This window comes from Zootermopsis nevadensis, unplaced genomic scaffold (genome assembly GCF_977971745.1).
Source record: "Zootermopsis nevadensis isolate Lab colony 2312 unplaced genomic scaffold, Znev_1.0 Znev_ptg000012l, whole genome shotgun sequence".
In the NCBI taxonomy this organism is placed as follows: domain Eukaryota; kingdom Metazoa; phylum Arthropoda; class Insecta; order Blattodea; family Termopsidae; genus Zootermopsis; species Zootermopsis nevadensis.
Genome location: NW_028259144.1, coordinates 1389252 through 1405832, shown reverse-complemented (window position 1 = coordinate 1405832; position 16581 = coordinate 1389252). Strand labels below are relative to the sequence as shown.

Here is a 16581-nt window from a genome sequence, read left to right as displayed (position 1 = left end):
ATGCCCATGGCTGCATTAACCTAACATAACACAACACAATGTTATCAGTTGCATCAGAATTACACTTTACATTATCCTTTAATTAATTTTACTTGTAAAAAACAATTACCAAATATATTTGTCCACTCTGCTATAGCAAGATACAGATACAACCTTCATGTGCCAAATTCTAACTTTAGTAAATATCAAAAATGAGTTTACTATACTGGAATAAAGTGATTCAATAATCTTCCACCTATCAAAAGTTTAAACCATGATATAAAAATGTTTAAGACAGCATGAAAAGAGGATCTCCTATCTCACTCCTACTCAGTAGAAGAATTTATAAACACATGTAACAATGGTGATGGTTTCTCATCATAATTATTTTGCTATAATACTGTAGTTCCAAAAATCTGTAAATAGTTGTATAACTATGTATTTATATTTGTGCTATGACCTGTTCTACATCCTTGGCTTAGGCCTATGAAGGATCTATGGAATGTATATAAATTCTATTCTACTGATATACAGTTCCTACTATGCATCAATTCTTCCTGTCGACTCCTCATCTCCACCTACTACAGATATAGCAAAAAAATATGGTTCCACTTTTTAATTTTCAATAAGAATAAATTAATTACTAGAAAGTTCTTTAAAATTTTACCACGTGTACTCACAAAACTGATCCTCCCACACCCACAGAAAATAACACAATATAGCCAATAGTTCTACTCTTCGATCGCTGCCTCACCAAGTATTCACATTATGGCAAAATCGATTCCGTATGTATGAGAAAATTTATGTTCAAATTAGTCGATTGTGAATGTATGACAAACATGATGTTCAAAACAGCAACTTGTAACGTCCATACCTCCTCAATACTGATAATAACTGGATACAAGGTCGAAATTTCAAAATGGCGTTACTTGTCATGGCGAAAAATAGCCCAAGAACAATAGTTCCCAAATCGTAGCGAGATGGCAGCACTATTCAATAATTTACATATTCGATTTATGGTAATATCGATTAGGTGTATGAGAAATATAATATTCAAGACAATCGATTCTGACTGTATGAGAAATATGATGTTCAAGATTGTTTAATTTTTAGTGCATACCTCCTCGACATTGATAATAACTGGATACAAGCCGAAATTTCAAAATGGCGTCTTATACATTGGCAAAACAACGTAGCAGAACACACGATGGTTTTTATACCAACGGCGAGATGGCAGCACTAGAGTTGTTTATTTTAATTTGTAATACTAACGATTGACAGTTGATTTATTGATAAAGTTTTATTCTATACATTTAACCGATAAAGTGAGGTATATATTACTGGTATTAATAAAAACTCAAGTTCCCAAATATTGCAACTACATCAATGGCTGGGGTACAGAAGTGTCAAGAATAATATTATTTTGACTAAATGCTCTACAAACTATTAAGAGAGTTAAATAATGGGATAAGAGAATATTTCTGAAAGGAAAACAGCAAAGGATGAGGAATAATATTAAAAAATAGAGTACAAATTATGAAGTTTTTATTTTGTTATCTTTTGTTACTTCATCTGAGATGTTAGTTATTACATACATTAAAGCATTAAAGATCACTGATTTAATTAGAGGTAACACCTCACAACTTTCACACTACCACTCTCAACTTGTCCAACACCTGCTGACAACGATCACAGGGTTCATCAACACTGTGCGCTGTGAAGCGGCGACACCTGCCACAAATCTGCTGCAAGGTCTCTCTCAGCTCCACATGAAATTTAAGTGGACTCCTCTGCTCTACCAGCATAACTGACGAGACCTGCAGAATTTCCGTCAGCTGGCTCCAACAGCTGTGCTCTTCCTCCTGCAGCATCTATATAAAAAGAACGAAGTCAGAAACACCATCTGTTCAGGATTCCATACGTTGCTGTCTGTACTTTGGACCAAGATCTGATGTACTATGGGGACCTTACTCCAAGCTTCTCATATTTTTGACAGAATTAACATTTTATTTATTATTATTCATTTGGCATTTTGACAGCCAGAAAATGTTAGCAGACTTTTAGATACATCACTCGGAACTATTAAATGTTAGAAAATATTAGTCAATTTATATAAAACAAAATATTTACTATTTTTATATACAGAGCAAAACTATGGATATACTCCAACATGTGCGAGATTTCAGATTTTGATGCACTAGAGTAAGTTGCTTTACACTGCATATCATTAGTATTAAACCCTTAGGGAAATGGAAAGAAAAACATGGCGCATCAGGGTGCCTCCAAATAACAAATTCCACATCAAGGTTTCATGGTTTTGAATGTTATTAAAAGACACACAGACCTTACATAGTAAGGTGAGTACATTAAGATTAAAGCAGCTTTAAAACATGACTTGGTGGTAAGCATTATCATACCTTTAATAAAGTAAGAGTCTCTCCAGACGAAAATACAGTTGCTGCCAACTGTTGAGTGTTGGTGACAGGAGACAATTTGTTCAGTGTCCGCTTCACCTCTAGAGCCAGGTTCACAACCCTCGCCACCTCAGGTTGGTGCCATTCAGGTAATGGTTTTGACACTCCAGACTGGAAGAGGCGAACACCTGTAACAATGCCACCACAAAGACGCAACTAGAGCACACACCGAGACTAATTGACCGACCGACTGACTGACTGACCAACAGATCAGTTACATGGTACAGTATTCCTTAAATAAAGGATACTGTTGCAGATGGTAACGAGAAACGGAGATTGACATCATGTTTAAAAAACAAAATAATTGGACCTTATCTAAGCCAATTCACGTTACAACCAATTTCTCAGCATCAACTTTAATATAATCATCTCAGCTGTACTTCCATCTCCTAGTTTACCCTTTTTTACAGATACAGAGATTTCAGAAAAAGAGTCCTTGTTTGAACAAACATGGATACTTTGTAGTTTATACTCCTGAAATGGATTGTCTACTGGATATAAATTAACACATTGGTCTTAATCTGCCAAGAATTTGGGATTTTCTCCACTCATTCGTGACCAGACCAGCTCTGAGGCCCACCAAGCTTCTTTTCCTATGGGTACCAGGGACCCTTTCCCCAGGGATAAAATGTGGTTGAGGCTAAGAATGAGCTCCCATCTTCCCAAAACACCCCCTTGGCATCTAGCAGACAGCTTAACTTTCACTCGTCAGATACTTACCTTTCTTATAGGGATGGCACAAGTACACTTCCTCTGCAAGATGTGGCAACACAGGTGCAACTGATCGAGTTAAAACTTCTAGGATGCGACTCATCACCAACTGACAAGCCCTTCTCTCCGAGGCATCTACTGGTGCACAGTACAACCTGATGAACACAAACAATTAAACGCTGTCATATTTTCCCTTTTGGCCCGAGGATGTCAAATCCTGAAATATGAAGTGAGCAATGTGCAAGGTCTAACATCACATCACTCACCTATCCTTTGTCAGATGGCAATAAAGTGCAGACACCTCATTTGTAACGAAGTTGGTAAGCGTGGTGCAGACACGATTGAACTGATAGCTTTCATACAGCTGGTTCACCTGGTGACAGACAATTATTTTCTTTCTATTATTTCTAACAAGAGAGAAACAAAGAATGACTACACATGCTTAGAAATATTGTACATTAATTAAAAAATACAAGTTTGTGTAATAACCAGCTTCAAAATAATGAACTTTTTAAGGTGAATAACATAAAATATTTTTCAGCAACAACTTTAACGTCAATCACAATAGCTGGTCTAACGGCCGAGATGTGAATCCAGGACCTCTTGGATAGGAGGAGTATGAACCATCTTACTGTAACACTCAGTGAGCTCAGTGTGATCTTGGAGCTGACTGTGATAACTGCGAAAAGTTTGAGACTCCGTTACGAAGTGAGTTTGAACTTGGGACAGTCATTTAGCAGTAGGGAAAACATATCTAACATGTGTGCGAAGAAAAGAACACTACATCAGAAAGTAAATAGTTTGTGCAATCTATTTACAGTAATAAATTTTTTACACAACGGAAACCTACTTCCAGAATAAACCTAGAATGACAATCCTATAACACAATTAAACATATTGAGAGTAACCCATAAGATTCTCACTTGCTGATCTGTGTCATATAGCAGGTGCAGCAGATAGCGATCCAGAAAATACAACCTCTCGTTAACATCAGACGGAAAGTCATGAAGTGCTCCCAGCAAGAAGCGCACAACAATTCGTATCTTGTGGACAGCCTCAGCACTGGCCTCCAACACAGTGCGACTCACAGGTACACTGGAGTGCTGCGTAGCGTGACACGCCACCCACCACCTGCACGATAACAAAATTTAGTCTCACAGGCAAATCTTCGGTGCTGTCAGTGTGTACGGATGACTCTACATGATGAAAGAGAAGGGATGTGGAAGGAGGTCATCATGACCCAGTTCAAGATACTGTTCCAGGAACAGCCTACAAAGACTGAGGAAAACCACAGACATCAGTCAGGACAGCAAATTTCCAAGCTGAGATTTGAACCAGGTCACCCACATATGAAGCAGGAATATTAATAATGTAACATCTAGTAAATGAAAGTCTGATGTTAAGAAAAAGACTCTTCTTGGAAAAACACTTTTGTAAGTTTATCCATTGAAAATCTCCGAGTTTATAGTGGGTAGAATTGCTTCTTTATCAGCTGGCAACATTATTTATATGAATAGTATAAATTGTTTAAGGAAGACTATGCCTCAGGAATGACAATCCCATGGAAGCTAAATCATACCCAAGAAAAGGAAGATGGCTGTCTTCTAGGTTGTAGCGCCATGTAGTGTGGTAGTCACCAGGGTGATGAGACCTGGTAATGGAGGCAGCAAGGGCCTCTGAAACGTTGGTAAACTTCCACTAGACTACACAGTGCTACAACCCAGGAGACGGCCAACTTCAGACTCACCGCCGTGAAAACCTCAAACCCTACATACCTAAGAGTGTCGATGCCATAAGCAGGTCCGTGCTTCTTGTCTTTCCGTCCATGGGTAATATCCAGAGGGTCCACCACATTTCCTAGGGACTTTGACATTTTGCGACCTTCTGCATCAACAGCAAAGCCGTGAACAAAAATTGCTCTAAAGAAACAAGAGAATAATTTCATCAAAATGCAGTCAAGCAGTTTGCTTCAAATATTTATAGTGTATATTTGCTACTGGCTTCCACTATGGAAAATGGAAGATCATATTTCTAAAGCCATGGCCATCTGTCTTAATCTGGTACAACAACTGATGTTTTCCATAGCTCCGACAGAGCAAGATAATTAAATCATTAAAATCAATTAAAAAAGAACATGTACAGTTACTGCACTGACTTTCAATGGGTCATCAGTATTAGTAATGAGAGCAGAAGGAATGGAAGTTTCAAAACATACGCTTTTCACGCTAATAACTCGACAGAGTATACAGGTCAGAAAGTATTTAAGAAAGATTATTTTAATATCAATCCACCTCCCTGTAATTTCACACATACTTGTAAGGGGCGTGACCTCGAAGTGCCACAGAAGTCATAAGAGATGACTGAAACCACCCAGTGAACTGGTCAAGACCCTCTAGGTAAAGGTCGGCAACCTTCTCCCCACTCAAAACATATGACCATGAGAAACCACTATCAAACCAGACGTCCAGGATATCCTGACGACAAACAACACAACAACATGTGTATTAATAATGTGACCTCACACACCACAGTTAAAGTCAAGAAACAAGTCCCTAATACAATAAAATATTTGTGAATGGTTGCCCCAACATACTTGCCCCTTTTCCACCTCATCTAGTGCAACACCATGCTCCGCCAGCACTGCCTGTGGCACGAGTCTGTCCAGAGGAAGAGTCCACCAGAAATCTCTACCATGCTCATTCACCAAATTACACAGATGATTAATTAAGGACCTAAAGAAATATATAATTATGATATGAATCCTGAACATGGACTAAGGGACAATCTTTTGCTCAACATAAAAATGCTAACAATCTCACATGATGAGCACAAATTATGAAGAAGAAAAAAACATCAATGAACTAAACATCCTTTAACTCAGAAGAAAGAATAAAAACTCACATACTGAGCAGAGGTGTACCAGAAATTTTGTGGTACAGCACTGGTATTGGGACTCCCCACACCCTCTGGCGAGAGATGCACCAGTACGGCCGTCGTTCCAGTTGTGACACCAGTCCGCCTCCACTCTTTGTACTGCTACCATCTTCAGGAAAAATCTTAACTGTCTTCAGAGCTTCCTGAAATGTTACTATTACTGATCATTTAAGTCAAATTATATGTAAAATGTCCCTGATTTAAATAAGAGTGGTAAGAGTACTCAAATCTGGAGCATATATTTTTTCCAAGCACATTCTTTATGATTTTGTGCACCTCATCAAACTTTGCGTTCATCTATTTAAGCATAAAATTCATAACAAGGTAAAATACATTATGGGAAAGTGTTTTTAGTAATAACATTAATTATCATTTAAAATAAAATGCCTAAATGTTACTGAATCAGTTCAACTTACGATGGCCTTCTGTTTGACAGCATTGGTGTCAATAAACCACTGGCAGCTGGCACGCAGAATGACAGGTTGCTTGGTGCGCCAATCATATGGGTAGCTGTGTACCAACTGTTCTGAGTGAAGAATATCTGCAGACAAGAGATCCATCACTGCTTGGCTGCCTTCAGATAAGACAGGCAGTCCCCGAAGAACAGGTCCAGCTGCTTCTGTGTAGCAGCCATCTTCATCCACGAGACATTCCTGCACAGGCCATTACACCTTACTATTCGAGCATCTGATTGCTGGAGAGACTGTGGAAATTGATGAACATTCTTACTAAAGATAACCGGTTTCCAAAACAACTTATTTATTTATTTATTTGTGGTTTACTTAATGAAGCTGAACTACACAGTGTTCAAAAGATGACTAATGAATAAGGATATGGAAGAAAGTGGTTGTGGCCTAATTTAAGATATTTACCTCGTGGGTGGGACTGAGAAAACCACAAAAAAACTAAGTCACATAGCTGGTTACCAGGCCATGTTTGAACTTGGGGCCTCCCAAATACAAAGCTGGAGTGTTAACCACCTAATCTCTATATTCGATGAAAATGAGAACTTAACACATGAGATCCTGAATGTAAAGCAGGTATACTATCACCAAACAGTGATGTCTGGTTTGGTTTAGGCAGCTGAAGACCAGGTACATCTTAGACTATGTGACCATCAGATCAGCAATCGCATAAACAGGTCTTAAAATTCATCTCTGACCTGTAGATATGCTTACAATACTAATGGAATGCTTAAGAGCCACCAGGAAATCTTCAGGCCCATGAGCTGGGGCACTGTGCACCAATCCAGTTCCCTTTCCAGCCGTGACGTGTGCAGCCGGGAGAAACGGCTGGACCCGTTCTGATCTGCACGGATGAACGTAGCTGGCACCTGCCAGGATACCGCCTGCAATCACACAGATCACAACTGAAACACAACAAACTTTATATAAATGCCGAACCGATTCGTTTGGACGGTTGGCAATACTGCACCATGATATGGTTATGCCATTACTGGGTTTAGGACTCGCTGATTTCAGGCATCTAAACTTTATGGAAAAGTAAGAACTTGTTTTTAATGTTTCACCTTTATTATTTTCTGTATTCAGTCCCATGTGTCAATGCAAATCTGAATTGACGCTTGTTCCAATTCAATTTGTAGTAAAACTGTTAACATGCATGGGACTAATGTCACCCCTCCCAACTAAACTCTTTCTTTTGCCCAAACAGAGTATGCATCTAACTAATAAATTTTAAACTTCATATTAGTTCCTCAGTTCTTCGCATTGCACACTTCTTTCAACTCCCACTTTAATCTGTCAGTTTATTAGCAATTATTTCTCTACTACATGCATTACATAGCATAGAACTGGCTGATGATTGCAAAATGAATTCAGAAAGACAGCAATCCTTTTATGCTTAATATCTGAAGTTACTACACCATAATTTAGGCAGAAAGATCGAGGTAAATGACAAACCTGTCAGGCCAGTCAACCTCTGGGCCGAAACACAAAGTTACTTTGAGTTTCACAGGCAGAATGTTCAAACCTGTTATACCTGGGAAAGTAGTAATGACATCAATTTGTCGGCAAAGCTTCTGTCGCAACATTTCCACCAGTTCCGAAGCGATAATATACACTTCTCCACTGTGACCAGCAATAGACACGAGGCTGTATGACAGGTCGGGGTTGAAACAGACAGCCTGGTTGACAGGGAGAGTCCACGGAGTAGTGGTCCAAATCAAAGCAAACACTGGCAGTCCGTGCTGCGGGATGAGAGAACGGATGGGATCAGGAACTTTTCGCATGAGGAGTCGGACTGTCACGGCAGTGCTGCGGTGGGTTGGGTTGTACTCCAGCTCGGCCTCGGCAAGGGCCGTCCTGTAGACACAGACTACAATAACAAGACGTTCATTTGCTTCCAGGAATTATCTGTTACTTATTCCAGCAGTATTCGGGTGAAGATTTGACGATCACAAGTGAGAACCAAAAAGACAGGGCGAATATTCTTGACATGAATGTCAATAACGTAATTCCTTTTCTGTTCTCAGAATAAGTCTTATTCTTACACAGAGAAAGGCTGTTATAAAAGTTTAAAATATATTTTTGTGTAAAACTTAATATAACATAGGATAGACAGTTTAAAACTCTTGTTGAAAATAAATAAAGCAGAAACTTACACACATACACATGAGTGTGTCTCCCTTTCTGTACAAAGATGTGTATGCGTGTACATGTGAACATGTAGACAAGCACTCATAAGCATGCACACTCAGTAGGTACGGAGTTCGGAAAAGAAAACTTAAAGATAAAATACAAAAATTACATAAAAACAACAACAAAACAAACAAAGAGTCTTGAAACTCCATAAACAGTAACATTTTTGGATTAAATGGATTTGACAACAACAAAAATCATTATGTATGTATGTACACAGAAAGCTCAACAGGACATGAAAAAATTTAGTAATCTGAAACCGCCATTAACTCAGTTCCCATCAGTGAGAACACTACAAATGATCTGATTTGTTACACAGCAGCCCCTGAGGATGAGAGCAGAGATTCTTCTCGAAACTTTGGCAGAAGATATAGTTTATTCAGCATTCAGCCACCTGTCGTGGCTTGTAACCCGAGAGTCTTTCATCAACTTCAGTCACAGCAAAAGCTTTACTATAAACAGCTCAGTATTAATTTTATTAACATTAATAGAGAAGACATTAACAGGGATAGATACCATTCACTGTAGTACAAATTACATTACACATTTTTATTAGTATTTTATTATCATTTATTACCTTGAAGATGGTGACCAGAACACAGGCTTTACATCTCGAAAAACTAAGCCCTGAAGAAAAGAAGAGATTAGCAATTAGTAGGGGGTTCACACCGCATATGTAATAAGTATGAAAGCATATTAATCAGGAACGAAGCTACACATACCATTTCATACAGTGCATAAAACTGCTGCCACAGGTTCTTCACATAATCCTTATCAAACGTGAAATAACATTTGTCCCAGTCAGCCATGACACCCCATGAACGGAATGCTTCTTCCTGGCCACCGATAGCTTCTCTAGCAAACTGCTCGGCTAAGTAACAATAAGTCACAACTTATTTCAGTATGATGTTTTATAAGGTTAAAAAGAGGCAGACAGGAGGAAAGGTTATCAAAGAAGACTATGAAATGGCAACGAAAAGAGAGAAGGAAGAGAGGGAGACTGAGACCAGGATGGAACGACAGAATTATAAGAACCATGATAGAGTGGAAACTACCTCTGGAAGGATGGGAAAATAGAGAAGAATGGAAGAAAATATTAGGCACCGGAAGACCGAAGTAACGGTCAAGAAACGGAAGAAGAAGAAGAGAAGAGGCAGCCATAATTATTTAATTAACTCCAATGGCCTGGTGGCCTAGGACTAAAGAGCTAGATTTTTGTGACAACCATTTCAGACCAGCTGGTTACAGTGCAGAATTTCAATATGCCTTTCCTTTCCTATACCCATGACAAACATATATAATTTGTGGAGAAAATCAGGCCCCATCATGGCTCAGTTCCCATGTGCCAGCCATCACACAGGTTTCACCACCTCAAAGAAGAACTCTTACAGCACTGTCAAGACAGACAACGTGTTGAATAAACCTTAACTAGAGGCATAAGACTTAAGATGTGAGCACGTAAGTTATTCATATTTGACCCAGAATATTCATTACAACATATGCATAAACTGTCTTAACTGTTTCTTATCTAACAGTCTTCTTGGGTTACTTCCCCCCTCCCCCTAGTTTCATCCCTGCAGGAAGAAGCTTTAATGACAGGTTCACAGCAATGAAAACAGAGAAACAATGAAAATTCTGGGTCAAATATGAACCAATCTCACAGATAGTTGAGAAAATGACAGTTAATTGGCTGGTCGAGAAATTCCTCCATTCCGTCAATCTCAAATTGTTCACTATGAACACACATTTCTCTTTCCACAATGCAGATATTTTTTAACACTTTTGCACTATGAAAGAAAAGTAATGGAACAGAAGAGCCAACAAAGTATACTTCCTTGTACCAGCACTAATATTCTTCTACATGAAAATTACTTAAAATCTACATTACTAACACAAACCTTTCTTCCGAATGGTGACTGGTGACAAATTGGTTTGCCCACCCAAAGCTTTAAGTTCAATAGGGAGGCCATGACAGTCCCATCCAGGGACATAATGGATCTGACAGCCTTGAAGCAATTTGTGGCGAGTGATAATATCTTTCAAGATCTGTAGCAAAGATTCAGCAAGTCACATTTCACATAACAGAAATATATCCCACTAAAATTATTCGAGCACAAGACAACTGCCAAATGTTCATGTAAACAGAGTTATAAAACAACTCAGGTCATACTGAAAAATCATTTAGCAAACTCAATTATAGTAGAGAGATCATCGTACAGCACGAGCATAGAAGATGGTGAAAGAAAGCATTAATTACATAGCCAGAAGATGATGATATAATACATTAAGGCTGCTGTAGGCATTAAATTACATATTCCATTAAGACAAAGAAGGAGAAGAATATGTTAATGTGGATTAATAAAATACTCTGATCTGAGGAATTCAAAGTTATTATTAATCATTCAATGTCATTACTTGCCCTTACACAATATCCACCCAGACAGTTGAGTAAAAGATAGAATTCATCCTCAAAATCAATCTTAAAGGATTAATTAAAATTATTTTGAAATATCACTCTTGCCTGTTACACTGATAATAATAAATTCTACAGTAAATGAGGAAGTAAACAAATAATATCAACAAAGAACTGGCCTTATTTATTGCATGGCCCATGTGAGGTTTTCCATTGGCAAAGGGTGGGCCATCATGCAGAATGAATTCTGGCCCTTTGACATGTTTCCTCTGCCAAGTATATAAAGTAGAAAATTCACATTTCTGAAAAGAAAGCACTGAAACTGTGTCAAGGTGCCACACTCAAAAGGGAATGAACAAGAAATAATAAACAGGAAACAAACATTTTAAAATGGCAAAATATGCTTCAGTTAAAAACATTAAACAAAAAATTTAAAAACAATGTTTTCTTCATAAAGCCACCTTACATGGCTGGTAGCCCAAGAAAAATTTATCATACCAGCTAGTACTTCAGGGGAATAATTTCGTTTTTAAGGCGTTGCATCTGTATGAATTTCTCGAACATACTACAGAATAACTTTACTAATATAACATAATTAAATTAAGTCAAATTAAGGTAACACAGCCTTCTGACTATGATGCGACGCTAGAAAACGTGACAGAATGGGAGATATACATCTATTCATCCGTTTACTTGTTAACTCCTAACCTCTGTTCGTATTATTTGAATCCAATCTACAAGGAACTAGAGCCTAATGACAAGTCAAACGATTTGAAAAGTGAGTTGGCAGCAAGTTTAATTTATCCTCGGATGCCACAATAAAACTTTTAAAGAACCTCGTATAAATAAATATCTCGATCTATTCTCTTCTGCGAATCCAAACGTAAAGGAAAATCAGTCCGTGGTAGAGCTACTGTATTTGTATATTTCTTATGCTTTCTTTCAGGCCTTCCTTGGGCACAGTATGATGAACTACAGGAAGTATAAATTGTTCTTGAACTTCGGTAATATCCTTTCACAAGCCGAACATGAAATTCAAATTCGCACCACCTTAGACGCACTGCCATCTTTTACCATTCAGGGCTCCTGACAATTGAAAATGTAATTTCCCTACATTGAGCATTAGAAAGTAAATAGACCCAAGGTATAATTATTTACAGCCAATCATATTGCAAGATATTTGCGTTGAATCCATCTACCAACTTAATCAGCATGAAACTACATTTGCATCAGGGTATTTAAAAAGTAAATTTGTCATTCTAAGACACCTACACCAATAATTATAACTGAATAAATTACGTGCATCAAATGCGAAACGAAGTGTTGCAACATGGTCATTATAATGTACGTAATTTGTGGTCATTACGATTTTGGAAACAATTACCCAACTCTGAAATTTACCTTTCTTGATAATCCAATGTAAAATTGATGTAGGTGCCATAGGATTAATTTAACTACGGTTAACTTATAGGTTAGGTTATTTGCGTTTTTTTAAACCAGTGTCATAAAAGTCTGCATAAAATTATTGATTTCCAAACGTATCAACCCAATATTTAAAAACCGCTGTCCCTATTTTGATTCGGATACATATCATTAGTAGCAAATATATAATATACTTACATTTATTGCTGTGATTTCACTACTATGATCAACTGATTAATATTGTTTATAAGAAGAATCACATGAAATCCAAAAATATAAAATGCAGAGTTACTGTTTGTTACAGCAGCTGGTACATATAGTTACCACTTAGCTTTAAAGGGTTAAAAATACTTGTTTGGGAAGTAGTATATGAAATTAAGGGACAACAAATGTGATCAACATACAACCCACATAATGTATAAGCATCTCAGAAGGAGAAAGGAGCAATCGAATGACTGTAGAGGCAGTGACTGCAATTTTAATTCCTGTTCCTCCACAAGAGGGTGAGGGAGGGAAACAAAATAAAAACAGAGCCACTTAGAAAAGGAAAGAATCTTAGCAGGTACAGTCAGGAATTACAATAGGGATGAGAGATGTGACTTCAAAATGACTTACTACATCAACAACACTGGATATTACCAAAAACTCCTGCTCCAGTAAGAATGTGCAGTGGAATGCCACATAGCCCTGTTCCTCAGTAAGGAGGACATCAAAAGGTTCCAACACACATCACTGTGAAGAGCTGCACTCTGTTTTTGCCATGCTATTCTGATATTGTGTGTTCCTGTGAAAAAAATATTCACCACAGTAGGCAATGGTAATTCTCACGTCAGTTACACATTACCAATACTTCAAGTAGAAACAAATGTGTTTCCTGTTTATAATCCACCATCCTGTACTGTAATATCACTCTGAATTAAACTTATACTAAAAGTTTGTCTGGCTGTGTCTTATGTCTGCTATGTGAAAAATCATGAACATGTTTGATACAATGAAGCCAACTACAGTAAGAAAGCAGCATAAATCACAGGACAACTTTATGTAAATTCTTCAATTCCCCGTTGTGTACTTGAGGAAAATATTTGAACCTAAGAAAGGAACTGACAGGAGAAAACAGCATGCAGAATTTCATGACTGGAAATGAAGTAACCACATCAGCATGCAGTCTATTCTGATGCCAATTTAATAGGCAAAAGAATAAATACCATAAACAGAGACACAGAATCCATATTAGTGATTACTAACTATACTGGTCTAGAAGTAAACACATAAAATTAAATATGTGGAACAAAATTATTACACTAGCACAGCTTACCAGTCATTTGAAAATGTGGCAAACTCAAATATTCAAAAATGACAGTAATAAATCATACTGCAATCAAAGACAAGAGCAAATTAAACTGAGAAAATTTTTGATACATGAAATTTTCTTCCCATCTGCTACCTAAAAATGTAAATATATGAAACCATAAATTTGTCTCTGTATGGGTGTATGGATGTGAAACTTGGTCTCTCAATTACGGGAAGAACACACATTGAGGGAGTTTCAGAACAGGACAGAGGGTACTTCCAGTTCATGCCAGCAACTGTCTATTTTGGGTTAAAAAAGCAAAAGTTTAAAAAACATTAATTCATAGCAATTTATTTTATTGATAACAATACTAATTTAGTGTCCTGCAAACTTACATACATTCATATGCACTGTTCCAGAGTTATTCCTCTCACCAGAAAATTTCAGTTCACCATCATAAATCTTACAAAGCAATAAAAAAGTGGCTAATCTTCACAGCAGCAGTTAGTTACATACACCTTCAAGGTTCCAATGTTATAACACAAAACCAGAACAGACTAATGATATTTGTATGATCTGAACAAGTAAAAGTATAGATGGCAACAACAAAAACACAAAATTAGAACATTTCCCTTTTCACAGTATAAATTTAAAAAGTTTGAAATATTCAGAAATATTGGCTAAGCTTATACATCACTGTCATACTATATCTATACCTATCATGTCATGAAAATCTGTTGTTAGTATATACAACTTACTATTTACATTTGCTTCTCAAGAATAATTTAGAATAAATGCTTTAACAATAACTGCATAACATGATACAGTTAGGAGACATAAATGACCACTGATATTTCACGGCCAAGTTACTTCATCACCAACAGTGCAGCAACCATAAATTTACACAATTCAAAATTTGTGTAAGGACCATAATTTCTTTTTCATGTAACATGCAGTTGCTTTGAAACTTCCAAGTTACCTAAAATCAACTTCTAATACCAAATAGTACTTATCACTTTCATTATTTTGAAATCTAATCATGTAACTGAAACACAAATCAGACCACAAACCAAATGTAATATTAATTATGTCATTGCTAAGCAGCCTCATATTTAGATCACAATTGTCAAAGACCTTGGGAGAGGATAAATGCAGATTGTCATTTGTTACAGAATGCTTCATACACATTTGCTCCCAGGAGTTTAAGTTTGTCATCAAGTATCAGTTGCTGAATCCATGGATCAGGACCAGCTCCATGCCCTGTATGATGCTGGACTAATCCATTTACAATGGGTATCAGTTTGGCCATAGGCATTGCCACATTATTAGGATGGATAAAGTTGGTAAGACCATTGCTACATTCTAAACCACTGTTTGACATCTGGGTCTTGTTTTGCAGGCCTGATGGTCCAGCATTCATGTTTAGAGCTGTTCTGTCTGCTGCTGGTCCATAATAATCAGAGATTCGATCAACCATCAATGAGAATCCTTGGCTCACACATGATGATGTCAATGATATAATTTCATCACTCTCCAGCAGATCAGTTGTCTCTGAGACCATTTTCTGCAGAGTGTCACAGTCGGCTGCAGCAAGACGGTCTGGTGGCAGGAAGTATTGGTTAAGACATTTGATAGGGTCGCTGATGTCTCCAGTTACAGCTGCCTGTATGGCCCAGAACAGCTGCTCAGTGTCCTGGAGATTCAATTTCTGTTTCAATGATGTTCCCTCCACTATGAGGCGAACCTTCTCTTCTACAAGAGCACACAACTCACGTATGCCATCATTAACAAAATGGTGGCAGAATGACAAATAATTGTGTTGCAATTCACTGCTGATGTGTAGAGCCCTTGTCCCATGGCCTTCTGCCTCGCTAGTTGAGTCCTGATACATGTAACCACCAATAAGATTGAGCTGGATGCGCAGTGTAACCACCAACATGGCTTCAGCATACACCAGCACAGATGCACGTGTAAAGGCCAGGATCTTCAGCTCTTCCCATAGCGACACTTTATCAGTCGGACTACTTCGCAGTCTGATCACCAAGTCCTCAGTATCTAAGAATTTAATTACTGCCTCCCTAACAGTTGGTGTCAGGGAAAGTATCGTTTGGTTACAAGTTCGTTCTGTACTTTCAAAGTGATGCCGCCGACGTGTCTGTTCAAGGAATTCTTTTGTTTCTCTTTCTTGCCATTCACGAAGTTTCTTTTGTGCATACTGAGATGCTAAAACTGCACCTCCAATTAAAATTCCACCTATAACAAATTTCCGTTTGTGACGGTACAGGAAACCTCGAATTCTTGTAAACATTGCTGTTACGATATTGGCACCATTGTCGGTTGCTTTGACAACTTTACAAATTATTTACTCACGAAACACCTATTACTTATACAAGTTATAACCTATGCTGGGCTGTCTATTTAGTTTATTCAAATGATACATCTGACGACACTGCTGCAAAATGATGAGTTTTCTCTAACCGATTAACAATGAAATTGGTTGTGTCAATGAATCGTTCTACACAATTACTTAGGCAATTCTCAGTTCTATTATCGAGTCTCGAGGATGGTTTATCAACACACAGCTCCCAACATGTGTCTGTCAAACCATGGACAAGAAACTGGAAAAAAATACCACATTGCTTAGAATGCCATCAGGTTTGCAGTTTTTGCAAAACATTAATTGTAAAAGCGTAAATCAAA

At 37.6% G+C, this 16581-nt stretch overlaps 2 protein-coding genes across 2 annotated transcripts; both read right to left on the bottom strand.

Annotated features, from left to right (window-relative positions):
• Positions 1-1507: 1507 nt before the first annotated feature.
• Positions 1508-13319, bottom strand: IleRS-m (Isoleucyl-tRNA synthetase, mitochondrial; the record flags this gene model as incomplete). Its single annotated transcript, XM_087348146.1, has 17 exons — positions 1508-1850; positions 2397-2581; positions 3174-3319; positions 3431-3537; positions 4088-4295; positions 4940-5083; positions 5478-5638; positions 5758-5896; positions 6066-6241; positions 6515-6751; positions 7277-7446; positions 8097-8419; positions 9333-9382; positions 9478-9626; positions 10654-10801; positions 11348-11470; positions 13206-13319. Coding segments are annotated over 17 exons (2805 nt in total), but the record flags the coding sequence as incomplete, so codon positions are not given.
• Positions 13320-14220: 901 nt separating this feature from the next.
• Pex3 (peroxisomal biogenesis factor 3) lies at positions 14221-16332 on the bottom strand. Its single transcript, XM_022071250.2, has one exon. The coding sequence runs from the start codon at positions 16187-16189 to the stop codon at positions 15041-15043; it is 1149 nt and encodes a 382-aa protein (XP_021926942.1). The 5' UTR covers positions 16190-16332; the 3' UTR covers positions 14221-15040.
• Positions 16333-16581: the final 249 nt, after the last annotated feature.

Bases quoted from the DNA above. Each gene is read 5' to 3' on its own strand.
- Pex3 (XM_022071250.2), bottom strand. From the start codon at position 16,189: ATGTTTACAAGAATTCGAGGTTTCCTGTACCGTCACAAACGGAAATTT.